General features: G+C 38.8%; 1 protein-coding gene across 1 annotated transcript; it reads right to left on the bottom strand.

The window, feature by feature from the left end:
- Positions 1–557: 557 nt before the first annotated feature.
- On the bottom strand, positions 558–5,338 carry LOC112804043 (receptor-like protein EIX2). Its single transcript, XM_025847477.3, has 2 exons — positions 1,905–5,338; positions 558–1,759 (listed from the first exon to the last, which is right to left on the bottom strand). The coding sequence occupies exon 1, from the start codon at positions 5,244–5,246 to the stop codon at positions 1,920–1,922; it is 3,327 nt and encodes a 1,108-aa protein (XP_025703262.1). The 5' UTR covers positions 5,247–5,338; the 3' UTR covers positions 558–1,759; positions 1,905–1,919.
- Positions 5,339–18,339: the final 13,001 nt, after the last annotated feature.

Raw genomic sequence — 18,339 nt, 5'->3', positions numbered from 1 at the left:
GTCAATAATAAAACTTGTACTGATACGTCTATTACCCATTTATATATATTGACTCACTTATACAAATCACAAAATATGAGACACATATCTCAAGTAAAATTATATGAAGATTGTATTAGAATTTGTGAAAGTTAGGTTGAGAAATTAGAAATATATGAGGATTCCAATAGCAATATAATGATAGGAAATATGTGTGGAAAAATAAATAAAATATATTTTTAATTGTTTTGTATGGAATAAAATATTTTTTTTAATTTCTAAATTATTATTGACTATGTAGAGTACTTTATTTAAAATTTGAGTACCTAAGTCATTAGAACATTACAAATTTTTATAGTACTCATAACATTTTTAAGCCATTTTTTAAATTATTTTACATAGAATAAAATATTTTTTGTAGTATAATTTAAATAAATTTATTAAAAAATTTATTAGAATTTGTTACGAAAAGGGAGTAATTCGAATCAACTTGATTTGAAGTCCCTTCAAAGCACGTCTCCCTACTAATTCGAATTGATACAATTCGAACTCTAAGTTTATAATTCGTGACATATTAATTGGAATTACGTGTTGTCAATGCTTTCAAGTAATTCGAATTATATCAATTCGAATTACATATAAATCTAATTCGAATTGTATTGATTCGAATTACATTTTTTTTTTGAAAGAGAGAAGCTCAACACAACAAGTGGAGCGAAACAACATAAGAAACAGAGAATATCATAAAGCAATCTAAGTAACTCCTATCAACACTAATGCTTATCCCTTTGTCATCTCCGGCATTGCCATCAACAACAAAAAGGATCTACACCTAACCACTCGTTATAGTTCATGAAGGACATATGAATGATCTCGTCAACCCCTCTTCCTTTATTCTGAAAAATTCTTCGGTTCCTTTCTAGCCAGATGTTCCATGTAATCGCACAAAATCCCATCAACCACCTCTTGCGCTCCACCTTGCTAGCTGATATCTCAGTCCAACTTATGAAATGTTCTTTTAACGTCCCCGGGCAAGACCATAGCCTCCCAACAAATGATAACCAAGCACACCAAACCTGCCAAGAAAAATCACAACCAAGGAACAAGTGGTGGCTATGTTCAATGTTCTTGGTACAAAAGACACATACAACATCTTCGTGGTGGATAACTCCCAGCCGACTCAGTCTCTCCTTCGTATTGACCCTACCAGTCAACACAAACCAGACAAATAGTTCAACTCTTGGTGGAACTAAACCTTTCCAGATTGTCTTTGTAAAGTTGTAGCTTGTTATGTCCTCCGGAATGATGTCCTCCTGTAGTACCTGCAAAAAAGAGTTAGTAGAATGATGTATCAAAATTTTATTTGGCTGATTTAGGTAATTTTAAACTCTCTTTGGCTCATATACGTTTTTTATCCTAAATTTTATGATGGTTAAAGGACCTCATGATGCAAGGGATTTTGCATTGTGAAGCTATTGTCTTTTTTATATAAATCCTTGCCTTAGAAGTTGAATGTGGCCGTTTGATGAAAGCAAAATTATTCAAACAAAAAATACTGACTAGTTTAATATTTTACATACACCATAAACCAAAATGAGATATACTTAGCAAATCCATTACATAATGAAATTATAGAACACCATAATAGTAAGTATTCAAAAAAAGTGATCTACAACCCTTAAACTTCAATTACAAACCAAGCATCTCAGTGCAAACTCCTATAATTGTAGCAACCAATGATGTGTCGCATCCCTCGTCTCAGTCTCAGTGTTGAGCACCTCTGCATAAGAATATAATTTATATTTTAGACATTTACTTGGAGCAAAAGAAAACAAAAAATTACAGAATAAAAGTTATTATTTTCCTGTTATATGTAAGAAAATATTTTTTGATTGATTAGTTTAAAGATAGAAATTACTTTGTACCTTGCAGTCATCGAGTCACTTGTGAAATTTTGCTACATATACTGCCACTGTCACATATATGTAGTCTGCCACTTCATTCAAGAATCTGAGATAAGCAATTCTCCAACACCTCCAAAACAACAATGGCCCTAAAAGACCCCAGAAGCCAGTGAAAAATCCAAAGCCTAAGCTCATGTATAATGCTTCATAAAAGTCTGAATTATCATCTGCATCATCATGTCTTGTTGGTTCTTGAGGCTTTACTTCTGGCATGTCTTCAGGACAAGTTTTGTTAAGTTGTGTACCACAAAGATTAGGATTTCCTTCAAAGCAAGATGCATCAAAGGTATCCATGTGTCTTCCAGGTGGGATTCTTCCATAAAGAGAGTTATTTGACAACTCTAACACGCCTAGATTATCAATCTGGGAAAGACTCGGGGGAATTGTGCCAGATATATGATTTCTTGATAAGTCTAGGGATTCTAGTGAAGTTATGTTCCCTATTTGAGAAGGAATTTCTCCACTCAAATTGTTTCTTGAAAGATTCAAAGAAGCTAATCCAACCAAGTACACAATCTCATTTGGGATTTCACCAGTAAAATGATTGCTGGAGAGGTCAATGCTATTAAGACGCAACTCTGGATTCTTAAATCCACATTTAACACCTTTCCACATTACTGTTATGTTAAATGTATATCTAGAAATAATAAAACCATAAGTCTCATAATAAGTATTGTTGTACCAATATATAAGACTTGCGGTTTCAGTTGAGTTGACGCTCTTTTTGGACATTGCTGTGAAATTCTTTAAGCATGTTGGAATTTCATTTGATAAGTTATTTCTTGAAAGATCCAACAGTTGAAGTTTCTTCAGGTAACAGAGATGCTTAGAAAGATTTCCAGAGAAACTATTTCCTGACATGCTCAAAACTATCAATTGCTGTAGACTCTCACCGATCCAAGAGGGTATTGGACCTGACAGAAAATTTTCACTGACATCCAACAAAAGTAAACTGGTGCAGTTCTTCAAACTAGAAGGTAGTTTGCCAATGAATCCATTGCTTCGTAAGACCAAAGCTTCCAATTTGACAAGGGAGCCCATGGATGGTGGAATCTTCCCTGTCAAATTATTATTACTTAGATCAAGAAACAATAGCGAGCTTACAGATTTCCAACAATCAGGCAATGAACCCTTCAATTGATTGTTTGATAAGTCTAGAGTGCCCAATTTGCTACCAATGTTGTTCTCTTGACACAACAGTGCTGATACATTTGAAAATTTGTTTTCAGAGAGAATCGACGATGAAAAATGTAGCAAAAAGGACGGAATTACACCCTCAAATTGATTTGAACTCAAATCTGTAGATATTCCGTGTTGGGACCTTAGTGGTAAATTTGGAATAGCACCTATAAAGTTATTGTGAGACATATTCAAATACAACTCAAGAAATTGAATCTTATACCAAAACCACTCCGGCACAGAGCCATGAATACCCGCATTAGAAATATCCAGAAAAGATAAGTGATTTTGAGTTTGTAGCCAACTTGGAAAGTTAGGACCCAACTTGCAAGATGCTAGCGTCAAATATATTAACTGAAAAGGAGGAATCCATCTGGGGACAAACTTTAGAGATATTGAGTTGTGAGACAAAGACAAGTCTATTAATTTGGAAAAGCCTTTGAGATGTGATTCAGTGATTTCACCCTTCAAAGAATTCCCTTCTAGGGACATAACTTCCAACTCAGATAACAATCCGATGCTTTTAGGTATCACACCAGTGACTCGATTGTAGGACAAGTATAACGAATGGAATGTGTGTCTGTTGCACCATGAAGAATTGTGAATGAATCTTGAAAAGTCCCCACTCAAGTTGTTATATGACAAGACTAGTGATTGTAGTGTGCAAATGTTTCCAAAGAAATGGGGAATCTCTCCTTGCAGATTGTTATCAGAGAGCGAGAGATATTCAAGAGAGTTCACTGCTTTGTCAAAACCTAGTGGAACAGGACCTTTTAACAAGTTGTCACGAAGAGAAAGGGTGTGAAGATTGGCTGTGAAGTTGAAAATCCAGTGGAATATGTTTGATGACGTCAACAGGTTAAAGGAGAGATCAAGGCTAACAAGAGAAGATGAAGAATTCACAATGGAAGTAGATGACACCAGAAAATTTGTATCCATAAGACTGCAATTTGACAAATCAAGCTCTTGAAGGTTGGAGCCAAAGTTGAAATTGCCTTGAAACACTGATGAAGTGAGATTATTATAAGAAAGGTCAAGGCTCACTAGAGAAGGAAAGTTTGGGTAATGAGATTGTGACAAAACAATATTGTTAGATGAAAGATAAAGCTCCCGAAGGTTAGAGCTAAAGTTGGACAACAACCCAAATGTGGATGATGTCAACATATTATCAGATAAATCAAGGATGGTAAGGGAAGTTGTGGAAGAGTAGTTGGAATGAATATGAAACAGAAGTTGAACATCATTATCAGAAAGACTACAATCCGACAGCCTCAACTCTGTTAAGTTTGGAATATGGTTACGAATCATTTGAAGCCAGTGGTGAGAGTTGCCAAGACTCATTGACGTGAAGTCAAGAGTATTTAAAAAGGAGAGATTAGACACCCATTCTACACCTTTAGTTTCAAGATCAAAGTCACCACCGAGCTTGAGAGTGTGCAGCAATGGAAGATCACCACTTTGAAAAGGGATTGCTCCTGATAGAAGATCACTATTCCTCCCTCCAAGACTGAGATATTGTAGTTGTCCCAAGTGTTTGAGTTGATATGGGATAACTCCATCAAGATCGTTGTAGCTGAGATCCAAATACTGTAGATGTGTAAGCTTGCTTAGTTGAGGAGGAATTTCTCCACCAAAATGATTACAACTGATATCAAGGTATTGCAGTTGAGACAAATTTCCTAGTTGATAAGGAATAATACTTTCTACAAAATCAGCTCGTGAGAGATTGAGATATTTTAAGTTGGGAAACAAGCCAATATGTTCTGAGATATAACTACCAAGAAAACTATTGTAACTGAGATCTAAATGTTGAAGATATTGCAAGTCAATCAAAGTGGAGATATTGGCTTGACCAGATAAATGATGTGAATATGATCCACGGAGAAGAAGGCGGAGTACATGACCTGTTTGGTTGCTGCATGTAATTCCCTGCCATTTGCAACAATCATCGTTGCTCCATGTCGACAGCATGCCCATATCATCATGAATGCCTTGTTTGAAGCGGAGCAGTGTTTGCCTCTCATTCTCTAAGCATGTGACTTCCCCATGGATTAATACTGCATCATACAACATAATAAGCACCACTAATAATGCATAATCCCATTTCTGAAAGTAATTGCTCATCGTTTCTAGTTTCTTCCAAATAACAATATAGAGAATTTTCTGTAATGTTCTCTACGCTTGCTCTCTTGGAAAACTCCAAGTCCCAATGTTCATATATATAGTGGAATAAAGTGTATGTATTGGAAATATGATAACATTGGTCCTTGTGATCTATTATGTTATTTCTACTATAACAAAATTAGACATCAATTGAAAATTACTACCTGTCTTCATCTTTAGGTAACTTCACGCTCTAAGAAAATGTAAACTTCCTTTGAAGGATGACTTTAGACTTTATATAATGATGATAACATCACTTTATAATATGTCTCTGTGATTCATTTATATTTCGATCTTTTATGTTTTTGCTCTAAATTATTTATGTCAATAGTTTCCCAAATAATTTTTCTATATTACCATTTTTTGATGTTGCATTCTCGCTCTTAATCATTTTCTCTTTTCTACTATTTTATCTTTCAGTTTCCACACATTCTCTTTGTGTAGGTACATGTATACATGAAACAAAGAAAAAATAATATATATATTACTTTTGTTTATAGTTTGATTTGATAGAAATAATAAATAAATCACCTTAAAAATAGAAAGTGGAATCTAGTGCAAAGACTTAAAAAGATTGATTCTTAGTGCTTTCTCACAAAAGAATATCAATCAATAGCTAGGTATCTAAAAAAATTATATTATATAATATATATGGACATACATTATTCATTTTTATTATTTCTTATATATATTTTCTACCCCATTTGATACGTTAGAAAATTATGTAGATAAGTAATGACAAATTAGAATGTTGAATCCCTAAATTTGGTGTGAAAACTTGGAAAAATTGTTAATTAGTTGTTGGTGTTTAGTGCTTACTGGAACAAAGTATATATCAATTATGTGTATGTGGTGAAGCTAGTCTCTTTACTCATTTTAGTTAGCTAGGCTTTTCTAGAAAATTATTATCTATGTAGTATACGTACTTATTAATTTGTTTTTATTTCTCATATTTCCAATCCATTTTATCAGTTAGAAAATTATATTGATAAGTCACACCAAATTAATTGAAAAGTTGAGTCTTGTGGAAGACTTGGAATTGCCAATGATTAGTGACTTACTGTGTAATAGTTTAAGACTAGTTTATTATAAATAAGGGTGAGAATCAACTTGATTTTATACGATTGATTTTTATTAAAACCAAGGTGATGATGTTAATATGATTTAAGTTTGGGCAGTTTTTTTCCAAATTAAAAGTGAATATATAGAAATAATTTATTTGTACTATTTTTTGTTTATTATTTTTTCGCACATCTTGTTTTTATGATACGAAATCTTTTTTTTTATTTTTTATTAGTCACTATTAATACCACAAATAAAAATATAAAAATAATGTACTAAAAAATAATATATATCATTCTTATTCCTCGTGAATATTTGATTGAAAAGTTTGTTAGACTAGTTTATAAATTAGCGTATGAATTAACTTGATCTTATAAAATTAATCAAATTTGAGGTGATGCTCATATGATTTTAGTTTGGGTAGTTTTTATTTCAATAGTGATTAATATATAGAAATGATTTGTTCGTACTATTTTTATTTTTTATTTTTTTGCACATTTTATTTTTATGATTTAAAAGATAACTTTTTTTAATTTTTATTGATTACTTTAATAGCAAAATAAAAAATACAAAAATAATGCATATATTATTGCTATATTCCTCGTGAATATATGATTGAAAATTTTGTTTGGATGATAATAGCATTGTTACGGTGGGTAACCGGAGATTAATAGAATAGATGGCGCTAGTTGGCCCAATTATCTGCAGAGGGTGGCTTTTGAGTAGGTTCGTTCGTTGGAGCCTCCTTCCGACTTGTTCACGAGAGTAAATGGGGGGTGGTACTTGCAAAGACACTCCGATGCCTAAGTTAGCAAGGGTGTTAGCAGGTCTAGAGAGTATTGGGCTTAGAGATACCTGAGGGGTGTCAGCGTATTTATAGTGGTGAGCCAATAACCACCGTTGGAGTAGTGCCGTATCTTTTGGGTGTTAACCGTCCCTTTATCTTAGGGAGGTTAAGATATGGCTTAATGAAGCGGTTAGAGAGATTTTAGGAGCGGTTACTCATTTGAGTGAGTGTTTATCTGCCAGCTAATCTCATGTCCGACTTCTTTAGAGTAAGTCGTAGTCAACACCGACCTCTTATATGAAGGTCGGTGCTTAGCTAGGCTTAATTCTTCGGATTAGGCCTTTTATTTGGACCTGGGCCTTTATCATTGGGCCAGGGTATGAACAGTGCCCCTACTTGAGCCCAAGATCTCTTTAGGGCTTGGGTTCAAGTATTTAACTCGGGTTTGTAGCCGACTTTCTTGGAGGAAACACGGGTTTTTAAACCGACGTGATTTTCGCGACCTTTTGTTTCTGACAGTTACGTCTATTCAAGCGTCGTGTCCGTTAGGGATGCATTTAGGGATTGATGGCTTTGGTAACGGTGCACTCTCATTAATGACTGTTCCGTTTTTACCATTATGCCCCTTAGTATGTTTATAAATACTTTCCCTCTCTTTCATTTTTTCGTTTCTGCAATCTTTCAAACTTCTTCTTTCTTTGTTCGTGCTGCATTCTTGCGTTCGGAGACTTCTACTTCTTCCAACCTTCATTTTCGGAAAGAGGTTAGTTTCTTTTTTCTTCTTCGCACTTTTCGTATGACTTTACTTTGTAGAGAAATAAGTTTGTGGACTTTTGCTTGGTTCCTTTTTCTCCTCTCTAGAGACTTTTGTTTTTAATTTTTTCTTTTCTTTTTTCCTTTGTAGGTTTCCTCATTTTTCCTTAGAGAAAGAAAATGGCCTCCGTAAATTGGGTCGATGTTACTGTTCTAGGGAAGGAGCCGTTGGTTGATGCGGAGTTTATTACTCATCTTCGCACCCACCACCGGCTCTGTACTTCGGATGAGGATGAGCCTAAGTATGAATTGCTTGTCCCCGGTTCAGAGGACCGAGTTTGTCATGGGAGAGCCAACGAGACGGCTCCCCATTTCTTCTTTATGTATGAGTGCATGATCACTCGTCTGGGCGTCTTTCTACCCTTTTCAGATTTTGAGATGTCTGTTTTGCAGCATTGTCGGGTTGCCCCTACCCAGCTTCACCCCAACTCCTGGGGTTTCTTGAAAATTTATCAATTTATTAGCCATGCTCTGGATTTTCCGACCTCTCTGAAAATCTTTTTTCATCTTTTTCATATGACCAAGCCTTTTAGTGGGCTGAACAATAAACAACAATGGGTTTCCTTCCGAGTCATACAAGGTCGGAGGATTTTTACCCTTTTTGATGAATCTTTTCATGACTTTAAGAATTTCTTTTTCAAAGTGCAAGCTATAGAGGGTCATCACCCCTTTTTTCTGGATGATAATTCTTCTCCTCGCTTTCCCTTATACTGGCTGGAGGCCTCCCCTTGTGAGAAATATGGTCTGGATGACCTGGATGAAGTAGAGGCTGCCGTTGTGGGGTTCCTCCGAGAAGTGTGGGGGAGGGCCCCATATTTGGATACTAAAAAGTTTCTCCAAGGGTCTCCGGCCTTTATCCAATCACAGCTAGGTAGTTTTCTCTTGTCTGTTAGATTCCCGACTTGTTAACTCATCATTCCGACTTGTTTGATTCTTTAGCTATTGTTTTCTTTTTCAGAAATGGCAAAGACAAATGCTCGAGAATCTTTCCAGAGGGTCCAGGAGGCTAAAGCTAAGTCTCGCGCTCGGGCTGGTGGTGCCAGGGTTATCTCCCCTCCTCCTCCTCCTCGGAACGTTGGGACTCTTTCCAATCCCATGGTGATTTCTTCTTCAGCTCCCTCTCAGCCGCCCCCGTCGTCCGACCTTCCCCTGATCCCAAGAAGCGCAAGACCTTAGAGTCTGGTTCTTCTGGTGAGGTTAAGGCGGATGCTCTTGCGTTCGTTCGAAAGAATATCTATCCTCATGCCCGTATAGGCATGGATGATATGTCTGTTCGGAGCCACCTTACCACTATGATCGAGGAGAGTCTCAAAGCGGCGGGGGTCTGTGGCAAGCTCTTGGATATTTTTGAGAAGGCTCCTCTCAGCTCTTTAAGGATGACCTCGAGGGTCGAGGAGTTGGAAGGAAGGCTTCATGCATATCAAGAGCATGAGGGAGAGTTGAGGAAGGAAATTGCCAAGCTGAGGGAGGAAAGAGATACCCTCCGGGAGAAAGGGAAGGTTTTGCAGGCCCAGTGCAACATGGAGATGGATCTGAGGAAAACAGCACAGGCCAGCTATCAAAGCTTATTCAAAGATCTTGTGTCTGTGAAGACTGAGCTGTTGAATTCTCGGAAAGCATATGATGAGTTGGAGGACTCTATTGCTGATGGCGCCGAGGAGTCTTAGAGGATCTTTCTGGAGCAGGTCAGAGTTATTGCTCCCGACTTGGATCTTTCTCCTTTACATCCTGACAAAGTTGTTATTGATGGTGCCATTGTAGATCCTCCTGCCCCCGTAATTGTTTCTGAGTCAGAGTTGAAGACTCGGGGGCAGAGGATTATTGAGTCTCCTCCTCGTTCTAAAGACGCTCCGAGTTCTTCAGTAGTTCCTCCGATCTCTTCATCTCCCATGGATGCTTCTGATGGCGCTCCTCCTGACTCCGGTGGTGGTGATCCGTCTACTCTTCTTCCTAAAAAATGATCTGTGGCTATTTGGGGGTCCGGCCTGTGGGCCCCCCGTTTTTAAACTCTTTATTTATTTATTTTTGGTGGTGTTGGTTGAACAATTTCTTCTGGCCTTCCCAGGCCGTAAACAAAATATTTAAAAAATACCCTTTTTGATAAGGATTTTTAAGTTAACAAAATGGATACCCTTTTTGGATAAGGGTTTAGATTACCTTATGCGTGTATGCTTTTTGGTTTTTTGAAGTCTCCCTGATCTTTTCTTGAAAACCTTTCCTTTCGGCTTGTTTGTTTTTCTGAGCTTTTTGTTTAAGGACTTTTGGGACAGCCTTTAAACTTTTTCCTAGGTTTTCCAATCTCTTTTTGTTATCCCCTATACTCGACTTTGTTTTAGCGAGTTCTTATGACTTAGGTTATTTTTGCGATACGTTTTTCTTCTACTCGGTTCTTTGCTCCGATCTACGGGTTGGAGTATTTCCGAGCTTTTCTACTCGGGTTTTCATTTCGACTTATGAGTCGGATTGTTCCCGAGTTTTTACGATCAAATCATATAACCTCTTTACACCGACTTGTACCTCGTCATTTTATCCTGACGACCATCTAGGTCGGTTCATGGGATTTTCACGTTTTGTCGAGCTTAAGTCGGCGCGTTTCGTAGAAAGACTTAGAAAAATAAAAAGGATTTTATAAGAGATATTGTAGATAAAAAAGATCTTTATTTATTGAGGAGGTACCTTCTTGCTACTAAGGGTTTTAATAACCTATTTTCCCTTAGCCTCTACTATGATGCTTCGTTAAAAACCCTTCTCCAGAAAAAACCCTTTAATTTTGGAAAAAAATCATGAAGTTGGGAAAAGAGTACATCAGGGAGTAGAGTTCGCTTTTAACTGTAGTACCTTTTCATATTACAAGCATGCCACGACCTTGGTAATTCAGTGCCGTTCAGGTCGGTTACTTTATAATAACCTTTTCCTAAAACTTCATTGACTTTGTATGGTCCCTTCCAATTTGCGGCGAGCTTTCCTTCTCCTGATTTGTTGACTCCAATGTCGTTTCTGATTAAGACCAAGTCATCCGGGGCAAATGTTCTTCGAATGACTCTTTTGTTGTACCTTGTAGTCATCCTTTGTTTCAATGCTGCTTCTCTTATCCGGGCATCTTCTCGGACTTCGGGGAGCAAGTCGAGCTCCTCTTTGTGTCCCCGTATGTTTCCGACCTCATCATGGACAATTACCCTTGGGCTTTGCTCATTGATTTCTATTGGTATCATGGCTTCTACGCCATAAACTAGTCGAAAAGGTGTTTCTCCTGTGGCGGACTGGGGGGTTGTCCTATAAGCCCATAGCACCTGAGGGAGCTCTTGAGCCCAAGCTCCTTTTGCTTCCTGCAATCTCTTTTTTAGCCTTGCCAGTATGACTTTGTTGGCTGCCTCGGCTTGCCCATTGGCTTGTGGGTGCTCCACCGAGGTGAACTGATGTTTGATTTTCATGCTGGCTACTAAACTTCTGAAGGTAGCGTCGGTGAATTGGGTTCCATTATCTGTAGTAATGGAATAAGGTATCCCATATCTTGTGATGATATTTTTGTAGAGGAACCTGGGACTTCTTTGAGCGGTGATGGTGGCCAATGGTTCTGCTTCTATCCACTTTGTGAAGTAATCTATCCCCACGATCAGGTATTTGACTTGTCCTGGCGCTTGGAAAAAAGGGCCTAACAAATCCATTCCCCATTTTGCAAAAGGCCATGAAGAAGTGATACTGATGAGCTCTTCTGGTGGAGCTACGTGGAAATTTGCATGCATCTGACATGGTTGACACTTTTTCACAAATTCTGTGGCATCTTTCTGCAAGGTCGGCCAATAGAATCCAGCTCGGATTACTTTCCTGGCTAGTGACCTTACTCCGAGATGGTTTCCGCAGATCCCACTATGTACTTCCTCCAATACCTCGACGGTTCTTGAGGTCGGTACGCATTTTAACAACGGTGTCGATATCCCCCTTCTGTAGAGGAAATTTCTCACCAAGGTGTAGTGTTGTGCTTCCCTTCGGATCTTTTTAGCTTCTTTTTCCTCTTTAGGGAGGATGTCGAATTTCATGTATTCGACTAGGGGGTTCATCCATCCGAGGTCTAGACTGACTACCTCAAGTACCTCTTGTTTATCTTCTATTTTTGCTACTGAGGGTTCCTGGAGGGTTTCTTGAATCAGGCTTCTGTTGTTCCCTCCTAGTTTGGTACTTGCTAACTTGGATAGGGCATCTGCTCTGCTGTTTAAGTCCCAAGTTATGTGTTTAACCTCGGTTTCTGCAAAATGCCCGAGGTGTTCCAGAGTTTTGTCCAAGTACCTCTTCATGTTTGGGTCCTTTGCCTGATATTCTCCACTTATCTGGGAGGTCACCACCTGTGAGTCGCTGTATATCATCACCTTTGTAGCACCGACTTCTTCTGCCAACTTTAGTCCGGCGATCAAGGCTTCATATTCTGCCTGATTATTTGAAGCCGGAAATTCAAATTTTAAGGAAACCTCTATCTGGGTTCCTCTTTCATCTACCAATATTATGCCTGCGCCACTTCCCGTTTTGTTGGAGGATCTATCTACATAGAGTTCCCATGTAGTCGGTTTTTCCTCTTGATCCCCTGCGTATTCTGCCACGAAGTCGGCGAGGCACTGGGCTTTAATTGCTGTCCGAGTTTCATATCTCAAATCGAACTCGGAGAGCTCTATTGCCCATTGAACCATTCTCCCTGCAACATCCGTCTTTTGGAGGATTTGCTTCATGGGTTGGTTCGTACGGACTCTTATTGTGTGAGCTTGAAAGTAAGATCGTAGCCTTCGTGAGGCTCTTATTGTAGGCAAACTTTTCTAGTTTGTGGTACCTTAGTTCAGGGCCTTGTAGAACTTTACTGATAAAGTAGACTGGATGTTGTCCGACCTCGTCTTCTTTTATCAGGGCTGACGAGACAGCCCTGTTTGCTACGGATAAGTACAGAACGAGGTCTTTCCCCGGTACTGGTCGGGTTAGGATAGGAGGTTGGCTTAAAAACTTTTTGAACTCCTGGAACGCCTCCTCGCATTCAGGAGTCCATTTGAACTGGCATCCCTTTCTTAATAAGGAAAATAGTGGAAGGGATTTTAACGCCGATCCCGCCAGAAATCTAGAGAGGGCTGCAAGTCGGCCATTGAGCTGCTGGACTTTCCTCAAACAAGTCGGATTTTTCATTTCTAGGATGGCTCTACACTTATCGGGATTGGCTTCAATCCCTCTTTGTGTTAGCATAAACCCTAGAAACTTTCCTGCCTCTACCGCGAAGGCACACTTTGCGGGATTTAGTCTCATCCCATGCAGCCTTATGGTGTCAAAGACTTGTGAGAGGTCGGACAAGAGGTCGACCTCCTTCTTGGTTTTTACTAGCATGTCGTCGACGTATACTTCCATTAGGCTCCCCAGGTGAGGGGAAAACACTTTATTCATCAACCTTTGATATGTGGCTCCTGCATTCTTCAATCCGAATGGCATGACCACGTAACAGAAGTTAGCTCTGTATGTGATGAATGATGTTTTCTCCTGGTCTGGCTCATACATCGGGATTTGATTATATCCTGAGTAGGCGTCCATGAATGATAAGTATTGGTACCCCGAGCTGGAATCCACTAGGGTATCAATACTTGGTAGGGGATAAGGGTCTTTGGGACATGCCTTATTTAGGTCGGTATAGTCGACACACATTCTCCATTTGCCATTCTGTTTTTTGACTAGCACTACATTGGCTAGCCATGTTGGGTACTTGACCTCTCTGATAAAGCCCGCTTCCAGGAGCGCCTGTACTTGCTCTTCTACTATTAGGGCTCGTTCTGGGCCGAGCTTGCGTCTTCTTTGTTGTACGGGTCGGGACCCTGGATAAACCGAGAGCTTGTGGGACATGAGCTCGGGATCAATCCCAGGCATGTCAGAGGCCTTCCAGGTGAAGAGGTCGGAATTATCTCTTAGGAGTTTAGCCAACTCTTGTTTTAGAGTTTCCCCTAGGTTGGCTCCTATATAAGTGTTTTTCCCTTCCTCTTTACCGACCTGTATCTCCTCGGTTTTTCCTCTCGGTTGTGGCCGCAGCTCTTCTCTGGCTCTTGCACCGCCGAGCTCTATTGTGTGAACTTCTTTGTTCTTTCCTCTCAGATTTAGGCTTTCATTGTAGCATTTCCTTGCCAATTTTTGGTCTCCCCGTACCGTTGCTATCCCCGCTGAGGTCGAGAATTTCATGCAGAGGTGGGGAGTGGATACCACAGCTTCGAGCCGATTAAGGGTAGCTCTGCCGATTAAAGCATTATATGCTGACCTCACGTCAACGACTATGAAGTCTATGCTCAGAGTCTTTGATTTTTCCCCTTTTCCAAAAGGGGTGTGAAGGGGCAAAAATCCTAGTGGTTTTATTGGCGTGTCCCCTAATCCGTATAGGGTGTCGGGATAGGCTCTTAACTCTTTCTTATCTAACCCTAGCTTGTCGAAAGCAGGCTTGAAGAGAATGTCTGCCGAGCTTCCTTGGTCTACTAGGGTTCTGTGGAGATGGGCATTTGCTAGAATCATAGTTATTACCACTGGATCATCGTGTCCAGGGATTATTCCTTGCCCATCCTCTTTTGTGAATGAAATGGTGGGAAGGTCGGGTGTCTCCTCCCCGACCTGGTAGACTCTTTTGAGATGTCTTTTGCGAGAGGATTTGGTAAGTCCTCCTCCCGCAAACCCTCCTGAGATCATATGGATATGCCTCTCTGGAGTCTGCGGTGGCGGGTCTCTTCTATCCATATCATCTCGCTTTCTCTTTCCATGACTGTCCGACCTTTCTATGAGATATCTATCAAGCCGACCTTCTCTAGCCAGCTTTTCTATCACATTCTTGAGGTCGTAGCAGTCGTTTGTGGAGTGACCATATATTTTATGGTACTCGCAGTAATCGCTGCGGCTCCCCCCCTTTTTTATTTTTAATGGGTCTAGGGGGTGGCAGTCTTTCAGTGTTACAAATCTCTCTGTATACATCCACTATAGAAACTTTCAGGGGAGTATAAGAGTGATATTTCCTTGGCCTCTCGAGACCGAGTTCTTCCTTTTTCTTGGTTTCCCTTTCCCTCTCTTTTGTTGAGGGAGGGGCCCCAGGTCGCCAGCTCAAGTCTCTCAATTTGGCATTTTTCTCCATATTGGTGTACTTTTCAGCTCTTTCTTGTACATCACTTAGAGAAACGGGGTGTCTTTTAGATATGGACTGTGAGAAGGGACCTTCTCTGAGTCCATTGACTAACCCCATTATGACTGTCTCTGTGGGCAGGTCTTGAATCTCCAAACATGCTTTGTTAAACTTTTCCATATAGGCTCGTAAAGGTTCTCCGACCTCCTGTTTTATTCCCAGGAGGCTCGGTGCATGTTTCACTTTGTCTTTCTGGATTGAGAACCTCATCAAAAACTTCCTTGAGAGGTCTTCAAAGCTAGTAACCGACCTCGGGGGGAGGCTATCGAACCACTTCATCGCTGCTTTTGATAGAGTGGTCGGAAAAGCTTTGCATCGCGTAGCGTCGGAAGCATCGGCTAGGTACATCCGACTTTTGAAGTTACTCAGGTGATGCTTTGGATCCGTGGTTCCATCGTAGAGGTCCATATCAGGGCTTTTAAAGTTCCTCGGAACTTTTGCTCTCATTATGTCCTCGCTAAAAGGATCCTCCCCACCTAAAGGCAGTTCTTCTTGTTCATCACGGGAGTTACGACCTTTGAGGGAGGATTCTAACTTTAAGAGTTTTCTTTCCAACTCTTTTCGTCGTTCCATCTCCTCTTTTAGGCTCTTTTCAGTTTCCTTTTGCCGCTCCCGCTCTTGTTCTAACTGTTCCAGGCGGCTGTGGACTAACCCCATGAGTTCAGTTACGTGGGATGGTCCTCCTTTTTTTGACTCGCGCCCTTCCGAGGAGTTTACCTTCGGGTTTTTTTACCCCGGAGGTGCCTTCTCTATGCTGATTATCAACTTCCTGGTGGAGGGCGAGGTCCACATCGTTATTTCCTGTGTCCAGATTCTCTTGCTCAGAATCTGTCTCCACATGGCCTTCTTCGTGGGATCTGTCCGCCATCGATGGATGATCTCTCGGGTCCCCGGCAACGGCGCCAATGTTACGGTGGGTAACCGGAGATTAATAGAATAGATGGCGCTAGTTGGCCCAATTATCTGCAGAGGGTGGCTTTTGAGTAGGTTCGTTCGTTGGAGCCTCCTTCCGACTTGTTCACGAGAGTAAATGGGGGGTGGTACCTGCAAAGACACTCCGATGCCTAAGTTAGCAAGGGTGTTAGCAGGTCTAGAGAGTATTGGGCTTAGAGATACCTGAGGGGTGTCAGTGTATTTATAGTGGTGAGCCAATAACCACCGTTGGAGTAGTGCCGTATCTTTTGGGTGTTAACCGTCCCTTTATCTTAGGGAGGTTAAGATATGGCTTAATGAAGCAGTTAGAGAGATTTTAGGAGCGGTTACTCATTTGAGTGAGTGTTTATCTGCCAGCTAATCTCATGTCCGACTTCTTTAGAGTAAGTCGTAGTCAACACCGACCTCTTATATGAAGGTCGGTGCTTAGCTATGCTTAATTCTTCGGATTATGCCTTTTATTTGGACCTGGGCCTTTATCATTGGGTCAGGGTATGAACAAGCATATTCTAGCAAATTTGTATTTCTTTCTCTTTCTTTGATATTGACCACTAGTGTTATCCCTTTGTTAAATTCTATTCACAATCCTTAGCTTGTTAATGAAGTACAATGATAGTTTGTAAATGGTGTTGGTGTTGTTATTACTACATTCTTGTTACATTAATTCATGATATATACGTCACTAGACAATGTGAAATTTTCTAATAATTATTCATTTTTAAAATGATCTTTCTACTTTGTATATATGGAAGTATAATTATAATTATAAGATTGATTTAATGAATGATGTAAATACAAACTGGTCTTATTCTAGAACCATTGTAATTCATTGATATTGTGTCAATTTTATTAAAATCCCTGAACATACCATACCATATTGCTAGCATTTATGTAAACCAAACAGTTTTTTGCCACAGTTTCTCTTGAATAATTTAACTTCTTTAAACCATGAAACTAATCCTTTCTTGTGTCTTTTTGTGGAATATTTCTAACTATTTACGAAATTAAATTATGTATTTGGTTGATACTTGGTACATTGAATTTTGAAAATACTAATCCTAAGGATCAAAATTCGTTAATGGAGATTAAATATTATATTAATTTATTAAAATATTCTAATGACTTTAACTCAAAAATTAGCAATTTCTATTATAAGTTTAATAAAACCAGTTTTTTTTTTTTTTCTGCAATTCTCTATATCAATCACAATTGTCAACTAAAATTATAATTACTAACATAAGTATCAAAAGTGATCGAATATTATTATTGGTTAGAAAAATAGGTTCGACATTTTAGGTATGATAGAACATTATCAGGGTTAATAATCAAATTAACTTTTAGAAGATAAGATCTCTTTTAAATTTATCTTTTTTAAAAATTTTATTCAATTAAATTGGTCCTTCAAATATTACGAATTAATTATATTTATTTTCCAGTCACTCTATTAACAATTTTCTTCAAAAATTGATGTTGTATATAATATCTGATATGTCTAATTAGATCGTGACTAAATATGTTTATGAAAATTTATTAATTTAGTCATTTTTTTAATTACAAAAATTCTATTTCCAACATGACCTAGTGACTAAATCGATAGATTTTGTAAATATATTTAGAGAAAAGCTCTGCATACAAATCATTAGGGCTTGTATGCTTTACAAGTTAATTAACGAATAAACCCCAAAAACGTGATGCAATGTATAGTTCTTCTTCTTCTTCCTCTTCTTCTTCTTCTTCTTTTCTTTCGTTTCTTTCCTTCTCTTTCTCCTTCTTCTTCTTCTTGTTGCACGTTCTTCTTCCTCTTCCTCTTTTTCTTCTTCTTCTTTTCTTTCGTTTCTTGCTTTCTCGTCCTCTTTTTCTTCTTCTTCTTCTTCTTTTCTTTCGTTTCTTGCTTTCTCTTTCTCGTTCTTCTTCTTCTTGCACATTCTTCTTCTTCTTCCTCTTCCTCTTCTTCTTCTTTTCTTTCGTTTCTTCCCTTCTCTTTCTCCTTCTTCTTCTTCTTCTTCTTGCTGCACGTTCTTCTTCCTCTTTCTGTTCTTCTTCTTTATTTACATGTTTTTCTCTCTATTTTCTTTCTTCGTTATTCTCGATTTCCATTTTTTTTACATCAAGCTCCGAAATCGTTTTTGAAGAAGAAGAAGCAGCAGAAGATGAGGAGGAGAAGGAGAAAGAGTTCTGAAATATGCATAAGGTGTACTTCAACGAATTTTGGGTGTATTTCTTAAATCATTTGGGTGTATTTTTGTAATCCTTTGGGTGTATTTTTGTAATCCTTTGGGTGTATTTCT

Source organism: Arachis hypogaea, chromosome 5 (genome assembly GCF_003086295.3).
Source record: "Arachis hypogaea cultivar Tifrunner chromosome 5, arahy.Tifrunner.gnm2.J5K5, whole genome shotgun sequence".
Lineage (NCBI taxonomy): Eukaryota > Viridiplantae > Streptophyta > Magnoliopsida > Fabales > Fabaceae > Arachis > Arachis hypogaea.
The sequence above is the reverse complement of the archived record's forward strand: the minus strand, read 5'-3'. Positions and strand labels throughout refer to the sequence as shown.